Raw genomic sequence first — 16,729 nt, forward strand, 5'->3', positions numbered from 1 at the left:
TAATTACAAAGTAGACAGTAAATAGTTTCCAATGGTTTAAATATAAAACCATTTTTCATTCACCTTATCCTAGTAATTAATATTTCTGTATTGTAGACCTCACAGATGTCCGGAGGCTCGAGGGAAGAGGAGCGCTCCAACAAATTTCACGTCTCGCTATTTTAAAAGCCAGGTAGTATTAGATTCTGTGTCATGATAATCACTGAATTGGTATATAGAAATGTTTTTGCCGATATCGTCAGTATAAAGGTGTTCTGTTTCTGATGAGCTTGACAAGTCAGAATGTCACAAATTTTGTCAAAATAGGTAGAGGGTTTTAATTATAGGAGGGGTCTTATTTGCAGTGAAATACGAAACACTAAAATAGAAAAACTGATTTTCAGCCCCTTTGGTTGTAGAACTTTAGATAAAATTCTAAAATAATCCAACTTTAAAATAATGGGTCAATAATGTTCAGTTGTTGTTATACTGTATTGCCAGTTGTTTTAAGGATGTTGCTCTGATCACGGAAATTTGATCCGCTAAATATTGAAAAACAGTATAAAACCCTGAAACCAAATTACGAAAATTAAAAACGGCTCAAATTGAATGTTCTCATTAGCTACCTGACCCATAATGTGTCCATAAAAATGTAAAATACTTTTGAAGTAATTGTGTGTTTAATTTGAAGTTGTAATATCAATCATTCGATTACAGATACAGCCAAGATTTGGCGGTCTAGATGGTGCTAGTGCAAACTACAAATTTATTTACAGCAGGTAGGTACTCAAGTGCTTATTCCAATAAAATCATATGCCAATAAGAATGCACCATTCTAATACGCATAATACATATGTGACACACATTTTAGTTCTAATCTTATTTTCTAAAGATTTCTTTAATTATTCACCTTAAAGATGCTCCACCACCGACAGAGCAAAAATGATAATCATTATTTGAACAATAATTGGATTTTAATCGTGTATATATGTCTAATTAACACAAAAAATAATATAGAGATAATGTATTTTGCTTTTGGTGCATGCGCAATCAGTACTTCATTCCATATAGGATATAATGCCATGGAATTTTTTCGGGATGCAATTAATTATTTTTCATATTTTTAACTTGAAGTAAAATTAGAAGCTCAAACTTTTCAATGGTGGTAATGGTATAAAGTAAGTAACTTTTGTAACTGAAGAAAAATACTAAATCGTCTGCTCCTGTTTTTGGTAGTGAAACAATACGATTTGTCGGTGGTGGAGCATCTTTAAACTTTCTTTTTCATATATGATATTGTACCATTGTGACCCAATTCTCTGTCATAAACAAATTTTCCTTGCTTTACAGATTTCGACCCATAAAAACGTTCAAAGATGATGGAGATTCCATGGGGTATACGTGTTGTGCATTTTTGGTAAGTTTTTATACCCCCGCAACAAAGTTGAATTTATGGATGAAATATTACAGCATAACATGCCAAATTGGCCCTTGTCTAATTTGGCATAATTTATTAGTATATTTCTTCTTGATTGGTAGTAGCTAAGACCTAAATAACTTAGAATATTCCAGTTCTGGTGACATCTGACTTAGACATGTTATATTATTCTAACTTTCACTGTAATCATCCTGGACGTTCCAAGGATTCTAATGCATTTTAATTCTAAGATGGTTTGTTGCAAGAAGTGTTCGGGTGGTGTAGTGGTTAAGCCGCTCGCCTTTCACCTAGCCGGCCGGGGTTCGATCCCCGGCATGGATGTGAAAGGGTTAGGGGTCACCTGCCTGATCACGTGGGTTTTCTCCAGGCACTCCGGTTTCCTCCCACAATAAGACCCCTCGCGCGCTTAATTCCGGGCCATCTAGAGTGATTTACATAAGTTGTATAACTTGTTTCTCAATCAATGTAAAATGAATAAAGTTTAAATTTTGTTGCAAGAATAAAATGTATTCTCCTTGCTTTCAACTGAAACCACAGGAGTGTTATTGAATTCAAATGAGAAGTAACATATTTGCCTATTTTGGAGGGAGACTCTCGATTTTGAACCCCTCATTTTAAGCCAGTTTAGCAAGTCCAAATATTTTGATATTCAAAATGTAAAAAATCTGCCTAAACCATCAGAAAGAACAGGTCAGAATATGCAAAATTCAACCTTTAATTTCTTCATAGGGGGTTACTAAGTAGACTTTCTTGAGGTTAAAAGTTTAAACACTTGAAATTACTCCCATGGGAATTTTAAAAAAGTTGGCAAGTATGTTCTTAGTAACAAAAGTTACATAATTTAAAAAGAACTATTCCCAGTAAAATAAAATATGGTGTCACAGTTTAAGTGAAACTTGAGATCATACAAAGAGCTATTGTTTTCAGAATTTACGCTTCTCTACAATATATATATATTGGTATTTTTGTAGCCCGCTAAGCAGAATTTGATGCTTGGGAGCTATGCTGGGGACCTAAAAATGTTTCATATGGCGTCAGAGGAGGTGGGTGCATTTTCGTTACTGTTAATTTATTTAAAAATATTTCCCATGAACTTTCTAGTGTTCTTGATATTATTGAAAAAAAATTGCTTTTAAAGATGAAACAATTAAAAACAAGATGTATATTGAATTGGTAAGAAAGATGGTTAAAAAAGATTTCCATTGAATTGGTTTAAAGAAGATGTGTAAAAAAGATTTCTATTGAATTGGTTAAAAAGTTAATAAAAAAATATTGTCATTGAATTGATAAAAACGTCAGTTAAAAAAAATTCTATTGAATTGGTAAAAAAAGTTTGGTAAGAAATATTTCTTTTGAATTGGTAAAAATATTGGTTAAAAAGATTTCTATGGAATTGGCTAAAATATTTCTAAAATAAATACAGCTTTATGACATTGTTTAAATTTTGACATTGTTTACATTTTGACATTGTTTACATTTTGATTAATTTGTTTTGTTCACAATTAACGTTTATCCTTCTTATTACAGGATTCAGTCAATTTTAGTGCTCATACTTCACCAATCACCAACTGTCAATCATCCAAGGTACATAACTCTAGGCAAACGTGTTTATCATTGTAATCAAATAAATCAGGGGCCTCAAGTTGTCTCTTTGCAAATGAAAACAAAATACCGTATTTATTGTAATTAGCACCCAGGGTGCTTAAGTAATTCAATAACAAAGAGGGGTGATTATTAATGAACCAAAGTGTAAGTTGTGGATGAAAAAAGTCAGCCATATTTTAATTTTTTTTCTTTTATAGTGGTATATTTATCTGTTTTATTAAACATGTATATGTCTTTTATCCTTTGAGACGCATTATCATGTCGTCGTGATTCACATGTAAAAGACTCGCAAGTCCATGTAATATGGGATTCAATGCTGATGTTAGAGGCATCACATGTTGAAAAACATTGTTAAATCCGTGGGATGGGGGTGTTTATATAACTTAAACTCTTCTCCAGAAAAGGGCAGGAGGGCTAATTAAGGCAAACATGGTAACGAATATGGAAATTGATACCAAATTAGCCAGACCACAATTTTTTTTTAAATTTTTACAAGATTCCCATCAAGTGAAAAAAGACAAAAGATGTGATAACATGAAGCCAATTACACAAATATATATATATATATATATTAACTTTTACTGACTACTGCAAGTTAAACTTCTATGATTGATTAATCAGATTTTCAGTTTTGATTGAGATATAAATATTAAAATTTATTGATTATAATTATATCAACAGGATGGCAGACTGATACTCACTTCCTGCGAGGTCGACTGGGAAAACACGAACGGCTCCACTCTCTGGTCATATGGAGACATCCTTGACAGCAAGTAGGTCACCGAGGCATGATGGGTAAAAATAATCTAGAGTGCAAATGGGTCACTGAGGCATGATGGGTAAAATAAACAGACTGCAAGTAGGTTCTCGAGGCATGATGGGTAAAATAATCTAGACATCAAGTAGGTCACTAAGGCATGATGGGTAAAATATTCTAGACTATAAATACAACACCAAGGCATGATGGGTAAAATAATGTAGACTGCAAGTAGGTCATAGAGGCATGATGGGTAAAATAATGTAGACTGCAAGTAGGTCACTGAGGCATGATGGGTAAAATAATCTAGACTGCGCATAGGTCACTGAGGCATGATGGGTGAAATATTCTAGACTGCAAGTTGGTCAATGCGGCATGATAGGTAAAATAATCTAGACTGCAAGTAAGTCATCAAGGCATGATTTGTAATATAATCTAGACTGCAAATAGGTCACCGAGGCATGATGGGTAAAATAATCTAGACAGCAAGTAGGTCATGAGTCATCATGGGTAAAATATTCTAGACTGCGCATAGGTCACTGAGGCATGATGGGTAAAATAATGTAGACTGCAAGTAGGTCACCGAGGCATGATGGGTAAAATAATGTAGACTGCAAGTAGGTCACCGAGGCATGATGGGTAAAATAATCTAGACAGCAAGTATGTCATGAGTCATCATGGGTAAAATATTCTAGACTGCGCATAGGTCACTGAGGCATGATGGGTAAAATAATCTAGACTGCAAGTAGGTCACCGAGGCATGATGGGTGAAATATTCTAGACTGCAAGTTGGTCAATGCGGCATGATGGGTAAAATAATCTAGACTGCAAGTAAGTCATCAAGGCATGATTTGTAATATAATCTAGACTGCAAATAGGTCACCGAGGCATGAAAGGTAAAATAATCTAGACAGCAAGTAGGTCACGAGTCATGATGGGTAAAATATTCTAGACTGCAAGTAGGTCACTTAGGCCTGATTGGTAAAATAATCTAGACATCAAGTAGGACACGGAGGCATGATTGGTAAAATATTCTAGACTGCAAATAGGTCACAGAGGCATGATTGGTTAAAATAATCTAGACTGCAAGTAAGTCATCAAGGCATGATTTGTAATATAATCTAGACTGCAAATAGGTCACCGAGGCATGATGGGTAAAATAATCTAGACAGCAAGTAGGTCACGAGTCATGATGGGTAAAATATTCTAGACTGCAAGTAGGTCACTTAGGCCTGATTGGTAAAATAATCTAGACATCAAGTAGGACACGGAGGCATGATTGGTAAAATATTCTAGACTGCAAATAGGTCACAGAGGCATGATTGGTTAAAATAATCTAGACTGCAAGTAGGTCATTGAGGCATGATGAGTAGGGATGGGTATCGCGAAAAATTTTGTATCACGATATATCACGATACATTATAAGTGTATTATGATACGTATCATGATATTTTGGTATTATTTTTGTAGAATAAGAATTGCATGGTTTTTTCTGTCAATCACCTAAAAAGAGTATGAAATAAATGTTTTGTCAATATATCACTTTTATTCTTGTTTTTATCTAAAAAAATGCGAGATAATATCTGTGTTTCTTCCGCTCGATGTTTTGCAAACACTTACTACTGGACGGGACTCAGTAGCTGGGTGATGGCGACGCAAGTGAGTCGTCAGGTTCCTTGTTCCGCCACTATATTTAACGATTGCCGTACACAATCGACATCAAGCGATGCTTTACTCGCTATTTATTTCCCCTTTACGTACTATAAGGCCAAAATGCTGCCATACAACCGCTTTTGCTTGGGATTTTTTACGAGGTTATCATTCGTGCCTATGAAGGTCGCCATTTTGAAACGTTACTAAGCACAAGATCAATCATAATCTACGTATAATAACATCCCAAAAATCCATCTTAACCTATACATTTGTCTGAAATGTTGTTAAAATATATATTTTAGTTTTAATTTTTATACAAATTCTCATTTTAAAAATATTTCCCGTCAAAAACGAAATTTTCACGGAAATATACGGAAAATCCCCAAATGATTCCGAGTGAACCGATACGACTAAATCGTACCGCGATACGTATCGTTTTCAAATTGAACCTGGATATATCGGTATACCGATAATACCGCGCACCACTAATGATGAGTGAATATTAAATGGCGTTCAACAATGATATAGGTATGAACTATGTTTTATTAGAGATATTTATTTGTTTGTTACAGATATTCGTTTGAGGATTACTATGTTGAATTCAGTAAACATATACAGGATCGTATCATTGGCACCCGTGACGACACTGCCCACGTAAGTTATTGATGATGAAATTGGAGATGCAAAATTTGTATTCATGTAAATTTTCGACACCATCTTTGTTTTTTTATTCAATTGTTCAAACTAAAAAACCTTCACTATCAAACATAACACTTAATTTCAATTGAAATGTTTTTAGATTATTATTTAGAAACATTTGGCTTTTATGTTTTCAATAAACTCTTTATCTTATATATATTAATATATATATATTATCTTTATTTATAGCTGTAGGTTACTGAAACATAGTGAACACTTTCTTGTCACTGATCTTGATACTTGGGTCAAAAAGATGGCCTTTTAAGATGTTGTGTTAAGTACAAAATCTGATTGGTTAACCTGGGATTAGTACAAACTCTGATTGGCTGATTTTATCTTCCAGATTTATGATGTAACAACAGGTCGCCAGGTGCTGAAACTGTACGACTCTAACAAGGCCAACAACTACCAGTTAAATCGGGCGACCTTTAACCCCACAGACGACATGGCGCTCAATGATGGAGTATTATGGGATGTACGGTCAGGGAAGTCCATTCACAAGTTTGACAAGTTTAACCAGTTTGTGAGCGGTGTGTTCCATCCTATGGGACTAGAAATCATCATTAACTCAGAAGTTGTATCCTTTGTTAGATAATTTTTTTAGTAGTAAAATATTCAACTCAAAAATACCAGTACACTTCAACACTTTCACATAACAGTCAAAACATTCAAGATTGCATTTAGATCTCAAATAATTGCAATCTAACAATCCTTTAATTGTTAACTAAAATGCAGATTGAAAACATGAAAACTGAGCAGGTTTCTTTTATTGATTTATTTCGTAAATTTACTTTGTGCAATGATTTTATGAAAGACAAGTTTGGTTCTATGAAGCACCCTCGTATTTGTTAAAAATTAATCCTTAACATTATAAATAGTGGGACATTCGAACCTATCACCTGTTACATACTGTTCCGTCTCTTGACCAATGTCAGATTCATTTCAACCGCAACGGCAACATCTTGTATGGTAAGTAAATTTACTGAGTCTATTTCAAATTGTACCTAATAGATATTATAAGCCAGTTCACAGCAAATTAATTTCATGTTTTTCATATTAAAGATGCTTCACCACTGACAAATACTGTTTTTTCACTATCAAAAACAGAAGCAGATGATTTAGAATTTTTCTTCAGTTACAGAAGTTACTTACTTTACACCATTATCACCATTGAAAAGTTTGAGCTTCTAATTTTACTTCAAGTTAAACATATGAAAAATAATTATCTATCATTATGTAAATGATCACTGTAAAATTATATTCTTCATATTTTTAAGAGAATTTTTCTTCTGAATTAAAAGAAATTTCTTTTATTTTCATTTGTAGCTATACAGGTTGATCAAGAAACAGACATATCGAAAGAGAAAGTTCGAAGTCCCTTTGGATCCACATTTCGAACGTTTGATTCCAAGGATTACAGTTCTATTGGTAAATATACACTAATAATTAATGCTACAAAATCAAAGACAAAAATTAATGACATTGATAATGTACCTGGTAGATATGGTTTGAGAGTTTATTGAGCTTAGGCAGGGAAGAAATCCTAGCTATGTAGACATGATATATTGTGGAATTTTCGGCAAGCAGTGGTCGGCAGCAGATGTCAAAGGAAAAATCTAGTTAGGTTTAGAGAGTTAAATAGAGAAATAGTTGTAGTGTCTAGAGGTTCTCGAAGTGGAAGTCTGATATAAAAAATAGATTTTATCATTTTATAATATCAAACCATTGTCGGAAGAGGCAGCTCAAATATTGAAGAAAATCTTCATTCACTGAAAAACCAGCTATACCAGCCCTGTGGGCCTTTTTAGCATGCTAATTAGTGACTTTGTTTTTCTTTCAGCCACTGTGGACGTAAAGTCGGGTAGTATTGCGGACCTGTGCTGTGACCAAGCCGACACCCTACTGGCAGTAGTTGAGGTAAATTACTTAGATTCATATATTATACCAATAGATAAACAACAATAGTCAACAATAGATAAACAACAATAGTCAACAATAGATAAACAACAATAGATAAACAACAATAGCCAACAATAGAGTTGCAAAATTTAAAAAAAAAAAAAAAAAAAAAATTCAAATATGTGATCACCACCTAACCTGATGTAAATATATATCCATCACTCCCATTAAGCTGAGCCCTAAGCAGGAACAGAAACTACCACTTTTATAGACTATGCTATGTCTCATTACATTAAACCAAAATAAGTGACAATCTCCATTTCTGTAGTATTTTTCTCTGGTTTTTACAGAACCAAGACTTTTCTGAGACCGGGACAAAAGAGAGTGTGTGTAAGCTGTACGAGATCGGAAAGTTACGAGATTCAGAGGACGACCAGCAGGAAGAAGAGGAAGATGATGGATTAGAAGATGATGACGATGACGATGATGAAGATGACATCCTCAATATGGACGATTCTTTAGATGACTCGAATGACTCCTTTGAAGCGGATGGAGATGGTATATTTCATTTTTTGGTCCATCTATAAATTTTTAGCTCGCCCTCTGCTGATTGTCTGCTATTCAAGTCACTTTAATGCAGTTCTTATTATCACTTCTTCTGAGAAAGTACTGAAGGGATCTTTCTCATATATTTGTGTATACTCTTCTTGATCCCTTGTTTTGTAGATTCAATATTGAAACTGATGAAATGTTAAGTGGCTGACATCTGTTAAACCTTCTTTAACTTTTACAAAGTTGGTTGGATTTCATGTGTGCCTTAATTCAAAAGGAAAAAGAAACATTGGAGAAATATCAATCAATCATTTGACTGATCATTAATTAAATGGTCCGCACCAGAATTCTACTAGGATCTCCTGAATTTTATAAGTTGTTTTGAAGAAATTGAAATATCTGTCATCAGCTTACCAGTAGTGATTGTGTAAATTATTCAGAGTCAATTATTGTTATCGATCTTGAACCATTACTGTACTTTATTAGAGTTCGATCGATCCACAGAGGGTTACATGGGTACATGTGCCTAACTTTTATGTGCGGCGTATTTACCAGTGCAACTTATGTGCGATTTCATGTAATGATGGACATTCAGTTTATACCTTCTTTAACATTGACAAAGTAGGTTGGATATTTACATGTATGACTGACATCAGTTTAGCCTTCTTTAACATTGACAAAGCTGGTTGGATTTCATGTATGACTGACATCAGTTTATACCTTCTTTTACTTTGACAAAGTAGGTAGGGATTTTCATTGATTATGACTGACATCATTTTAAGTTTAACCTTCTTTAACATTGGACAAAGTAGGTTGGATTTCATGTATGACTGACATCAGTTTAGCCTTTTCTTTAACATTTGACAAAGCTGGTTGGATTTCATGTATGACTGACATCAGTTTAGCCTTCTTTAACTTTGACAAAGTTGGTTGGATTTCATGTATGACTGACATCAGTTTAGCCTTCTTTAACATTGACAAAGCTGGTTGGATTTCATGTATGACTGACATCAGTTTAATCTTCTTTAACATTGACAAAAGTAGGTTGGATTTCATGTGATGACTGACATCAGTTTAGCCTTCTTTAACATTGACAAAGTTGGTTGGATTTCATGTATTAAAGTTTAGCCTTCTTTAAAGATGCTCCACCGCTGACAAATGGTAATTTTTCACTATCAAAAACGAGGAGCAGACGATTTTGTATTTTTATTCAGTCACAAAAGTTACTTACGTTACACCATTACCACCATTGGAAAGTTTAAGCTTCTAATTTCAAATTACAAAAAGTAGTTAATTGCATCCCGAAAAAATTCCGTGGCACTATATCCTATATGAAATGAAGTACTGATTGCGCATGCACCAAAGGCAAAATAAATTATTTTATGTAATTTTTTGTGTTAATTAGAAATATAAATACACGATTAAACATCCAATTATTGTTCAAGTAATTATTATCATTTATGCTCTGTCGGCGGTGGAGCATCTCTAACATTGACTGACATCTGTTAAACCTTCTTTAACTTTTACAAAGTTGGTTGGATTTCATGTGTGCCTTAATTCAAAAGGAAAAAGAAACATTGGAGAAATATCAATCAATCATTTGACTGATCATTAATTAAATGGTCCGCACCAGAATTCTACTAGGATCTCCTGAATTTTATAAGTTGTTTTGAAGAAATTGAAATATCTGTCATCAGCTTACCAGTAGTGATTGTGTAAATTATTCAGAGTCAATTATTGTTATCGATCTTGAACCATTACTGTACTTTATTAGAGTTCGATCGATCCACAGAGGGTTACATGGGTACATGTGCCTAACTTTTATGTGCGGCGTATTTACCAGTGCAACTTATGTGCGTACGAAAACTGAAAAAATCATAAAAAATTGAAAAAAAAATAATTGCGACGTAACGGAAAATACAGTAATAGATATTGTTTAAAGACAGACTATAGTGAATCTCTGGCATATAATCTCAACATTGTAACCATTATTTCTAAAATTCTAATTCTTTTCTTTGCAGATGATGATGATGATGATGATAATGATGATGACGATGATGATGAAGAGGATTTCTCAATATCAGATGGCGATGATGAAGATGATGACCTAGACGATGATATTCTCTTCCAGTTAGTGTGATATTATTTGGTGCTGAAAACTTTAAATTATGGATCCAACATAAAACACAACTGATGAACATCAACTCCTGAGATCGTGGATAGCTGGTTATTTCTCATTCAAAATTTTCACGATTTGGACTAAAAGAAGGAAATTAAATATCATATTTCAAACAATCGTCCTCTGAAGGGAGAAAATATATATAATTTAAACAGTACAAATGTAAAAGAAGAGATATTGTACAGTTTAAATAAAATGTTAGCGCTTTTAAAATTTGGTGATTTGGCTATAAGAGTATATATAATGCATATGGCTCTTCCATTTCTCATTTTGACCATCAATATTGCGACTATCGCAATATCCTGTGAAACTAAATATGAAACTTACCAGCGATACATATATATCCATCTTTCCTTGATATTGATCATCAATCTTGTTTTGTGGTCTGTCAAAATTATTTTGGGTAGAAAATTGCCAAAAATGTGTTAAAAGTTTTTATTTTGTTTTTAGAGTCTATATTGGGGGGGGGAGCTATAAGACCATAGAGGTTAGTAAGATTCTTGTCCAAATACTTTCTGTTAAACCAAACAGGGTCGATAAATCAGTAGGAATTTCGGCCATATACCGGTGGCAACCTATGAAGGTCAAAGAGGGATGGGGGAAGGGGGGAATTTAATTATGATTTTATAGAGGATTTATGATTGGGGGTTGGGAATGGGGAGGGGGCAAGAATCCTACTTTACTTTCTAATCCTCTTTGGGTTTTATACAGTATTATATAGAGTTTAATAGGGAAGTGACTTCTACTTATTGAAGGTCTATGGTTTTATTCCGTATTTGCATATTACAGAGTTATCTGCCCTTGCTGATAGGTATTGATTGTGATGTAATCTGTTAACGATGCGAGTTTCAGTCACATAATAATGACGTCACAATTGATACCTATCCACAGGGGAGGTAAGTCTGTAATATACAAAGACGGAATAGGGGTTAGTGGGGAAAAAGGGTCCTAATAATTGACCCATAATAGTTTTATAGAGGCTCATAGGGGGTCAGTTACTGATCAATATGACTACCAAGCAATTTGTATAGTAAATGATATTATGTGTTCTCCAGGTTCCCTATGTATTCTGTTGACAACTTCAAAGGAAATTGGTTGTACAGTGTAACCTGCCAAAACAGGTTTTGTCTATTCAGGATTCCTGTCTTTTCCGGTTTAATTGTATGGTGTTTTTTCTTCTTAATTTATACTTACTTAAACCTATATAATCCAGAAACCTGGTTATATTAGCCAAATATGCTGGTTTTGTGACATCCGCTTTAGACAAGGTACACTTTAAAATAAATGAAGTGCTCAACGGACTCCAGATCTGATTTCACAGTTATTGTTAGATTTAAAAATTCTTTTGTTTTTACCAAAACAACCTGAATATAATAACAATTGTGACCTATTTATGATACTTGGTGAGTTGAGTGCCCAAATCATTCACAGGTGTAAAACACCTTGATCATTCAGTCCCAGTCAGAGAAATGTACCTTGCATTGCAATAAATTATTGAATACATATTTCTTGTTTCTTTTTACCAATATGCAGCCCTCATAATTCCCTGGATTTATAATTATGACATACAGTTGGCCTATAGATCCTACACGTATTAATCCCCATAATGAATAATTGTATCAATAACTTATATGACTGGTGTGAGTGAATGTTTTAAGAGATCATATAAAATATTTATTGTTCAGGTCAACTGAACATTGATTTGGCCAAAATATTGTAAATATTTTTTTAACTCTAAAATTTATTCTTTAAATTAGAGATTTTGGTGTTTCCTTTGCATGTCAATCTCATTTGTATATATTCACGTTTGTATGTGAGTACAGATAGGTTGTCCTTGTTCACGCTAAATCGTCTCCTCCTCCCCTTAAGTACTAAAATGGTTATTAACAATTTTCTCTCTTCATGAATTATTAAATAGGTAATAAGTAATTGTCTCACCTCAGGGATTACTAAAATGTACTTATTTTCTCCGTTTCTAAAATACTGATCAAGAAGTAACAAAATAGTTATTTAAAAAATAACAGTTATTTCCCTTTCTAAAGTACTGATAAAGTAACAATCAGTTATCTCCCTTCAAAAATTTAAAGTAGCTAATAGCGTAACTCCAGCCCTTCCATCCTTGATACACAAGGTGTTCTGAACACTGACGATCTCTACACCCCTTGACTATCTCACAGTAAAACTGAAGGCAGTTCAGGGGCAATCACAGACCAGCAAATATTTCTTATAAAGACAACAGAGAGAGCGACGCCTAAATTCAAAGCCACTCAGTCAACCACAGTGTACCATTATACAGCTCTTTTGATGTGCATCAAAGGACTTAATTACCCCTTCTGTTGCCTCAAGTTTTACTATGAGATAGTCATTTGCCGTAGAGATCATAAGTGATAAAAACCCCTGGAGTATCGAGGATACAGCTCTCCTGAAGTACATGTACTAAAATACATTTCCTCTTGAAGTACAATTAATTTAACAAATAGTTATCTCTCTATATTTAAGTTTTTAAGTAATTGTTATATCCTCTCCTTAAGTACTAAAAAAATAACAAAGATATGCCCCTCCTGAATGGCTGAAGATAGTATCAAGACAGTATTGCTTTTTTTGGTGCACTTAGAAAAGTAAGAGTTATCTCCCCTCCTGATTTGCAGCGTTTAGAAAAGTAAGAGTTATCTCCCCTTCTGTTTCACCCTAACGACTGTTTAGTTTTAATAAATATGTATAAAACACTTATTTTTTATCCTTTATGGAGTACATGTATTTGTATGAAACATATGCTGTCCTCCTTTTTTCGTAAATATTTAAGTTCATATTTGTAAATTAAATAAGAATAAACATTGTGATAGATGTACTGATGTGATTTATTGTCAGTATTTTTGTAAATCAATAAAATGTTTATATGTGTATATTTACTGTCTGTGTCGTGGAATGAAGAAGAAACAAGTAATGCCCCTCAAGGAAGTTGATGCGGATGAGGGCTTGGAATCACCCTGTCTAGATATACATTTGTATTCTCCAGACTTGCTTCTCATTTTAAGCCTGTCAATCGGTTTTGATGAAACTACACAGTAAGTTAGCATAGGGATCAAGACTTATTTGTTTTTGAAATGAAAAATATCTTCTTGGATCTACATGTATTTTGGTCAAACTTTGTTAATTGACGTTTTATTGTAACATAAAGAGTTGCATGTTATTTGTAATTGAAGTTTCATTGAAAAATGGTGGACGTAGGATGAAAGCCTCTATGTCCACATCATAAGATATATTCCACGTATAATGACAACGAAATATAAAGTAAAATTAAGATTCAAAAACAAATTATCAGTTATTATAATACATGTTGTATTTTAGATGGTTGTCCGGCAGAATTTCAAATTAAATCTTTGTTTCTGCGTTCACGACCGAATCTGGCAAATACTGGTAATCACAGCAACAGTTTAATTTGGTACATATATGTGTTGATATCCGTTACCATGGAAACATTATTTGGTTTGTTGTCATGTTTTTTTCACACCTCTATGCAATCCCCAATCCATATAATCGCCAGTATGACTATCGACCCTTAGGAAGAAGTGTTATATTTCATCAGTCGGCTAGCTATAAGTTTGGTGTGGTTAGGTGGCTGCGTGAAAACAAACAGATGCTTACACAAAAACGAGGAAATCATACAACAAAAAGACTAGAAATGACAAAAAAAATATTATATCATCTGTATCATGGGCAATACAACGACCCGTCTTTCAAATTGTTCAAATACCACGAGATAATCCTATTTTGAATGTAACCTAGTAGCGTCCACCTCTAGATCTCCTGTCCGAAAGCACACTGAGGTGTGGTGCGGCGTCCGTCCGTTCATCCGCTGTCGATTTTGTCCTTGAATCATTTTCTGGTATCAAAGTAATCAGAGGCATGATATTGTGCACTTTACTTTGACCTTCGCCTTCATTGAATGTCACAATGGTCGAATAAGTCAATTATAACACCATAATATTTTTTGTTCGTGATACTGATTCAACCAAGCCCGTGTATTGTGCAAGGTTAATTTGCATTACAACGATGTAAAAACCAGTGAATCATGTTGCACTCGTGCTTGACAACAGTGTATATATATAACATATCAATGTAAAATAATGTCTAGAATGTGACAATTAAGTTGACACGTCAGTTTAAAAGTAAATTTTACTGGAGTCGTAAAGCATGACTTAGCTTTATATGTATTGTCGAGCGGCGGTGGTCGATGTCTCGACAAAGTACCACATGCACTCCACCTCTGGGTCGCGAGTTCGAATCCATGTACTGACCGCTGGTCGCGTGATTTTCCTCCACTAATTAACCTGGTACGCTGTTACATGACTCTGACTGTTAATAGGACGTTAAAGAATTGAAACACGATGTTCCATGAAACAGCAGAATTTCGGACACGACTAAATGTTTACAGAAATGGTTAAATACTTAAATACGTTTTAAACATGGCCAAGTTTCATTTCTGTTCCATAACATTCAGGATCCCCAAACTTAAATTCTACAGGTGTCGTGAAGCATACCTTAGCTTTATATGTATTATGTAACGATGTTCCCTAAAACTGAACAGAATTTTGTACACTATATAACTAAATGTTTATCAACACAGAAGTGGTTAAATACTAGTTATATGTGATGGCGAAAAGTTTGAAATACCCTTTGTTTCTTCAATAATCTATTTTAAACTACAAGGTTTGATAATTAAAGTGAACAGTCGGGCAAGGATGGCTAAAGTCGGTAAAAATGGTGTGAATGTATCCAGTATAACTTCTTATGAAATAGAAAAATAAAATCTCTCGTCAAAATCTGTCTGCGTACGAAGAAATTAATTTAAAGTATAGCAATCCTAAAACGTCCTCCCGGCTGACTATGTCCGTGGTTACATTTCCACGCAGCCTCGCTTTCAATGCTTTCAACTTTCTTTATTTCAGTGGTCAGAACTGGGAAACGTAAGCAGAACTTGACCGTCGTATTAATATGTGAGAACTTTTGGAAGGCCAATGAACGCATTTAGACTGGTTTTCTTTGCCCGACTATTCACTTTAAAGATGCTCCACCGCTGACAGAGCATAAATGATATTTATCATTTGACCAAATAATTGGTGTTTAATTACAGTATGTATATATATGTCTAATTAACACAAAAAATAATATAAAATAATTTGTTTTGCCTTTGGTGCATGTGCAATCAGTACTTCATTCCATATAGGATATAGTGCCACGGATTTTTTCGGGATGCAATTAATTATTTTTCATACTTTTAATTTGAATTAAATTAGAAGCTCAAACTTTTCAATGGTGGTAATGGTGTAAAGTAAGTAACTTTTGTAACTAAATAAAAATACCAAATCATCTGGTCCTGTTTTAGATAGTGGAAAAATACCATATGTCATCGGTGGAGCATCTTTAAGCTGTATAGGCACGGACAATACATGTATTATACCTCATAAACATTAGATACAACACAGAATTGTCGTACTGTTAAAGTTCTTGCATATGTTGTAGATGAAAAATATCTGCAAAAGTCATTTTACAACTACTAATAATACTGTAAAAAATGTAATGAAATTGTAAACCACAACTTGGGTTTATGATCTGACCATATGTACTCATTTCACTGTGGACGTATTATGCCAAAATTCACTTTGAGCTCACTCAGATTGTCGGGGTGGGTAAATTAAAACCTATGCATTCTTAAAGGCCCACTTTAAAATGGAAATGTAAAACGAGATTGATAATTTTAAAAAGTCGCAAAAGTTATCAACTTACCGGTAATGCTACACTTATCATTATCTTCTGAACAATTTAATTTAGATAGATAAAATGTTAATTTTCATAACGCGGGTCGTCTTATGTTTCCCGCCGTCGTCCTAAATACCGCGCGGTAGTTGATCATCACTGCGCCAGAAGGCAAAACAGCGAAATGAACAGGACATCTTGCATAAACTTC

General features: G+C 33.9%; 1 protein-coding gene across 2 annotated transcripts in view; it reads left to right on the forward strand.

The window, feature by feature from the left end:
- Nucleotides 1–13,666, forward strand: part of LOC138304906 (DDB1- and CUL4-associated factor 1-like) — a 37,039-nt gene extending 23,373 nt beyond the window's left edge. For both annotated transcript variants that reach the window (XM_069245296.1, XM_069245298.1), the window contains exons 25-37: nucleotides 97–172; nucleotides 697–758; nucleotides 1,330–1,396; nucleotides 2,389–2,460; nucleotides 2,945–3,001; nucleotides 3,704–3,795; nucleotides 6,005–6,086; nucleotides 6,475–6,708; nucleotides 7,010–7,100; nucleotides 7,458–7,559; nucleotides 7,972–8,048; nucleotides 8,381–8,588; nucleotides 10,604–13,666. In XM_069245296.1, coding sequence (XP_069101397.1) covers nucleotides 97–172; nucleotides 697–758; nucleotides 1,330–1,396; nucleotides 2,389–2,460; nucleotides 2,945–3,001; nucleotides 3,704–3,795; nucleotides 6,005–6,086; nucleotides 6,475–6,708; nucleotides 7,010–7,100; nucleotides 7,458–7,559; nucleotides 7,972–8,048; nucleotides 8,381–8,588; nucleotides 10,604–10,722 — 1,339 coding nt within the window. In that variant the 3' untranslated portion in view covers nucleotides 10,723–13,666. The remainder of the gene's footprint in view (nucleotides 1–96; nucleotides 173–696; nucleotides 759–1,329; nucleotides 1,397–2,388; nucleotides 2,461–2,944; nucleotides 3,002–3,703; nucleotides 3,796–6,004; nucleotides 6,087–6,474; nucleotides 6,709–7,009; nucleotides 7,101–7,457; nucleotides 7,560–7,971; nucleotides 8,049–8,380; nucleotides 8,589–10,603) is intronic.
- The last annotated feature ends 3,063 nt before the right edge of the window (nucleotides 13,667–16,729 follow it).

The sequence above is a fragment of the Argopecten irradians genome, chromosome 12, assembly GCF_041381155.1.
Source record: "Argopecten irradians isolate NY chromosome 12, Ai_NY, whole genome shotgun sequence".
NCBI lineage: Eukaryota > Metazoa > Mollusca > Bivalvia > Pectinida > Pectinidae > Argopecten > Argopecten irradians.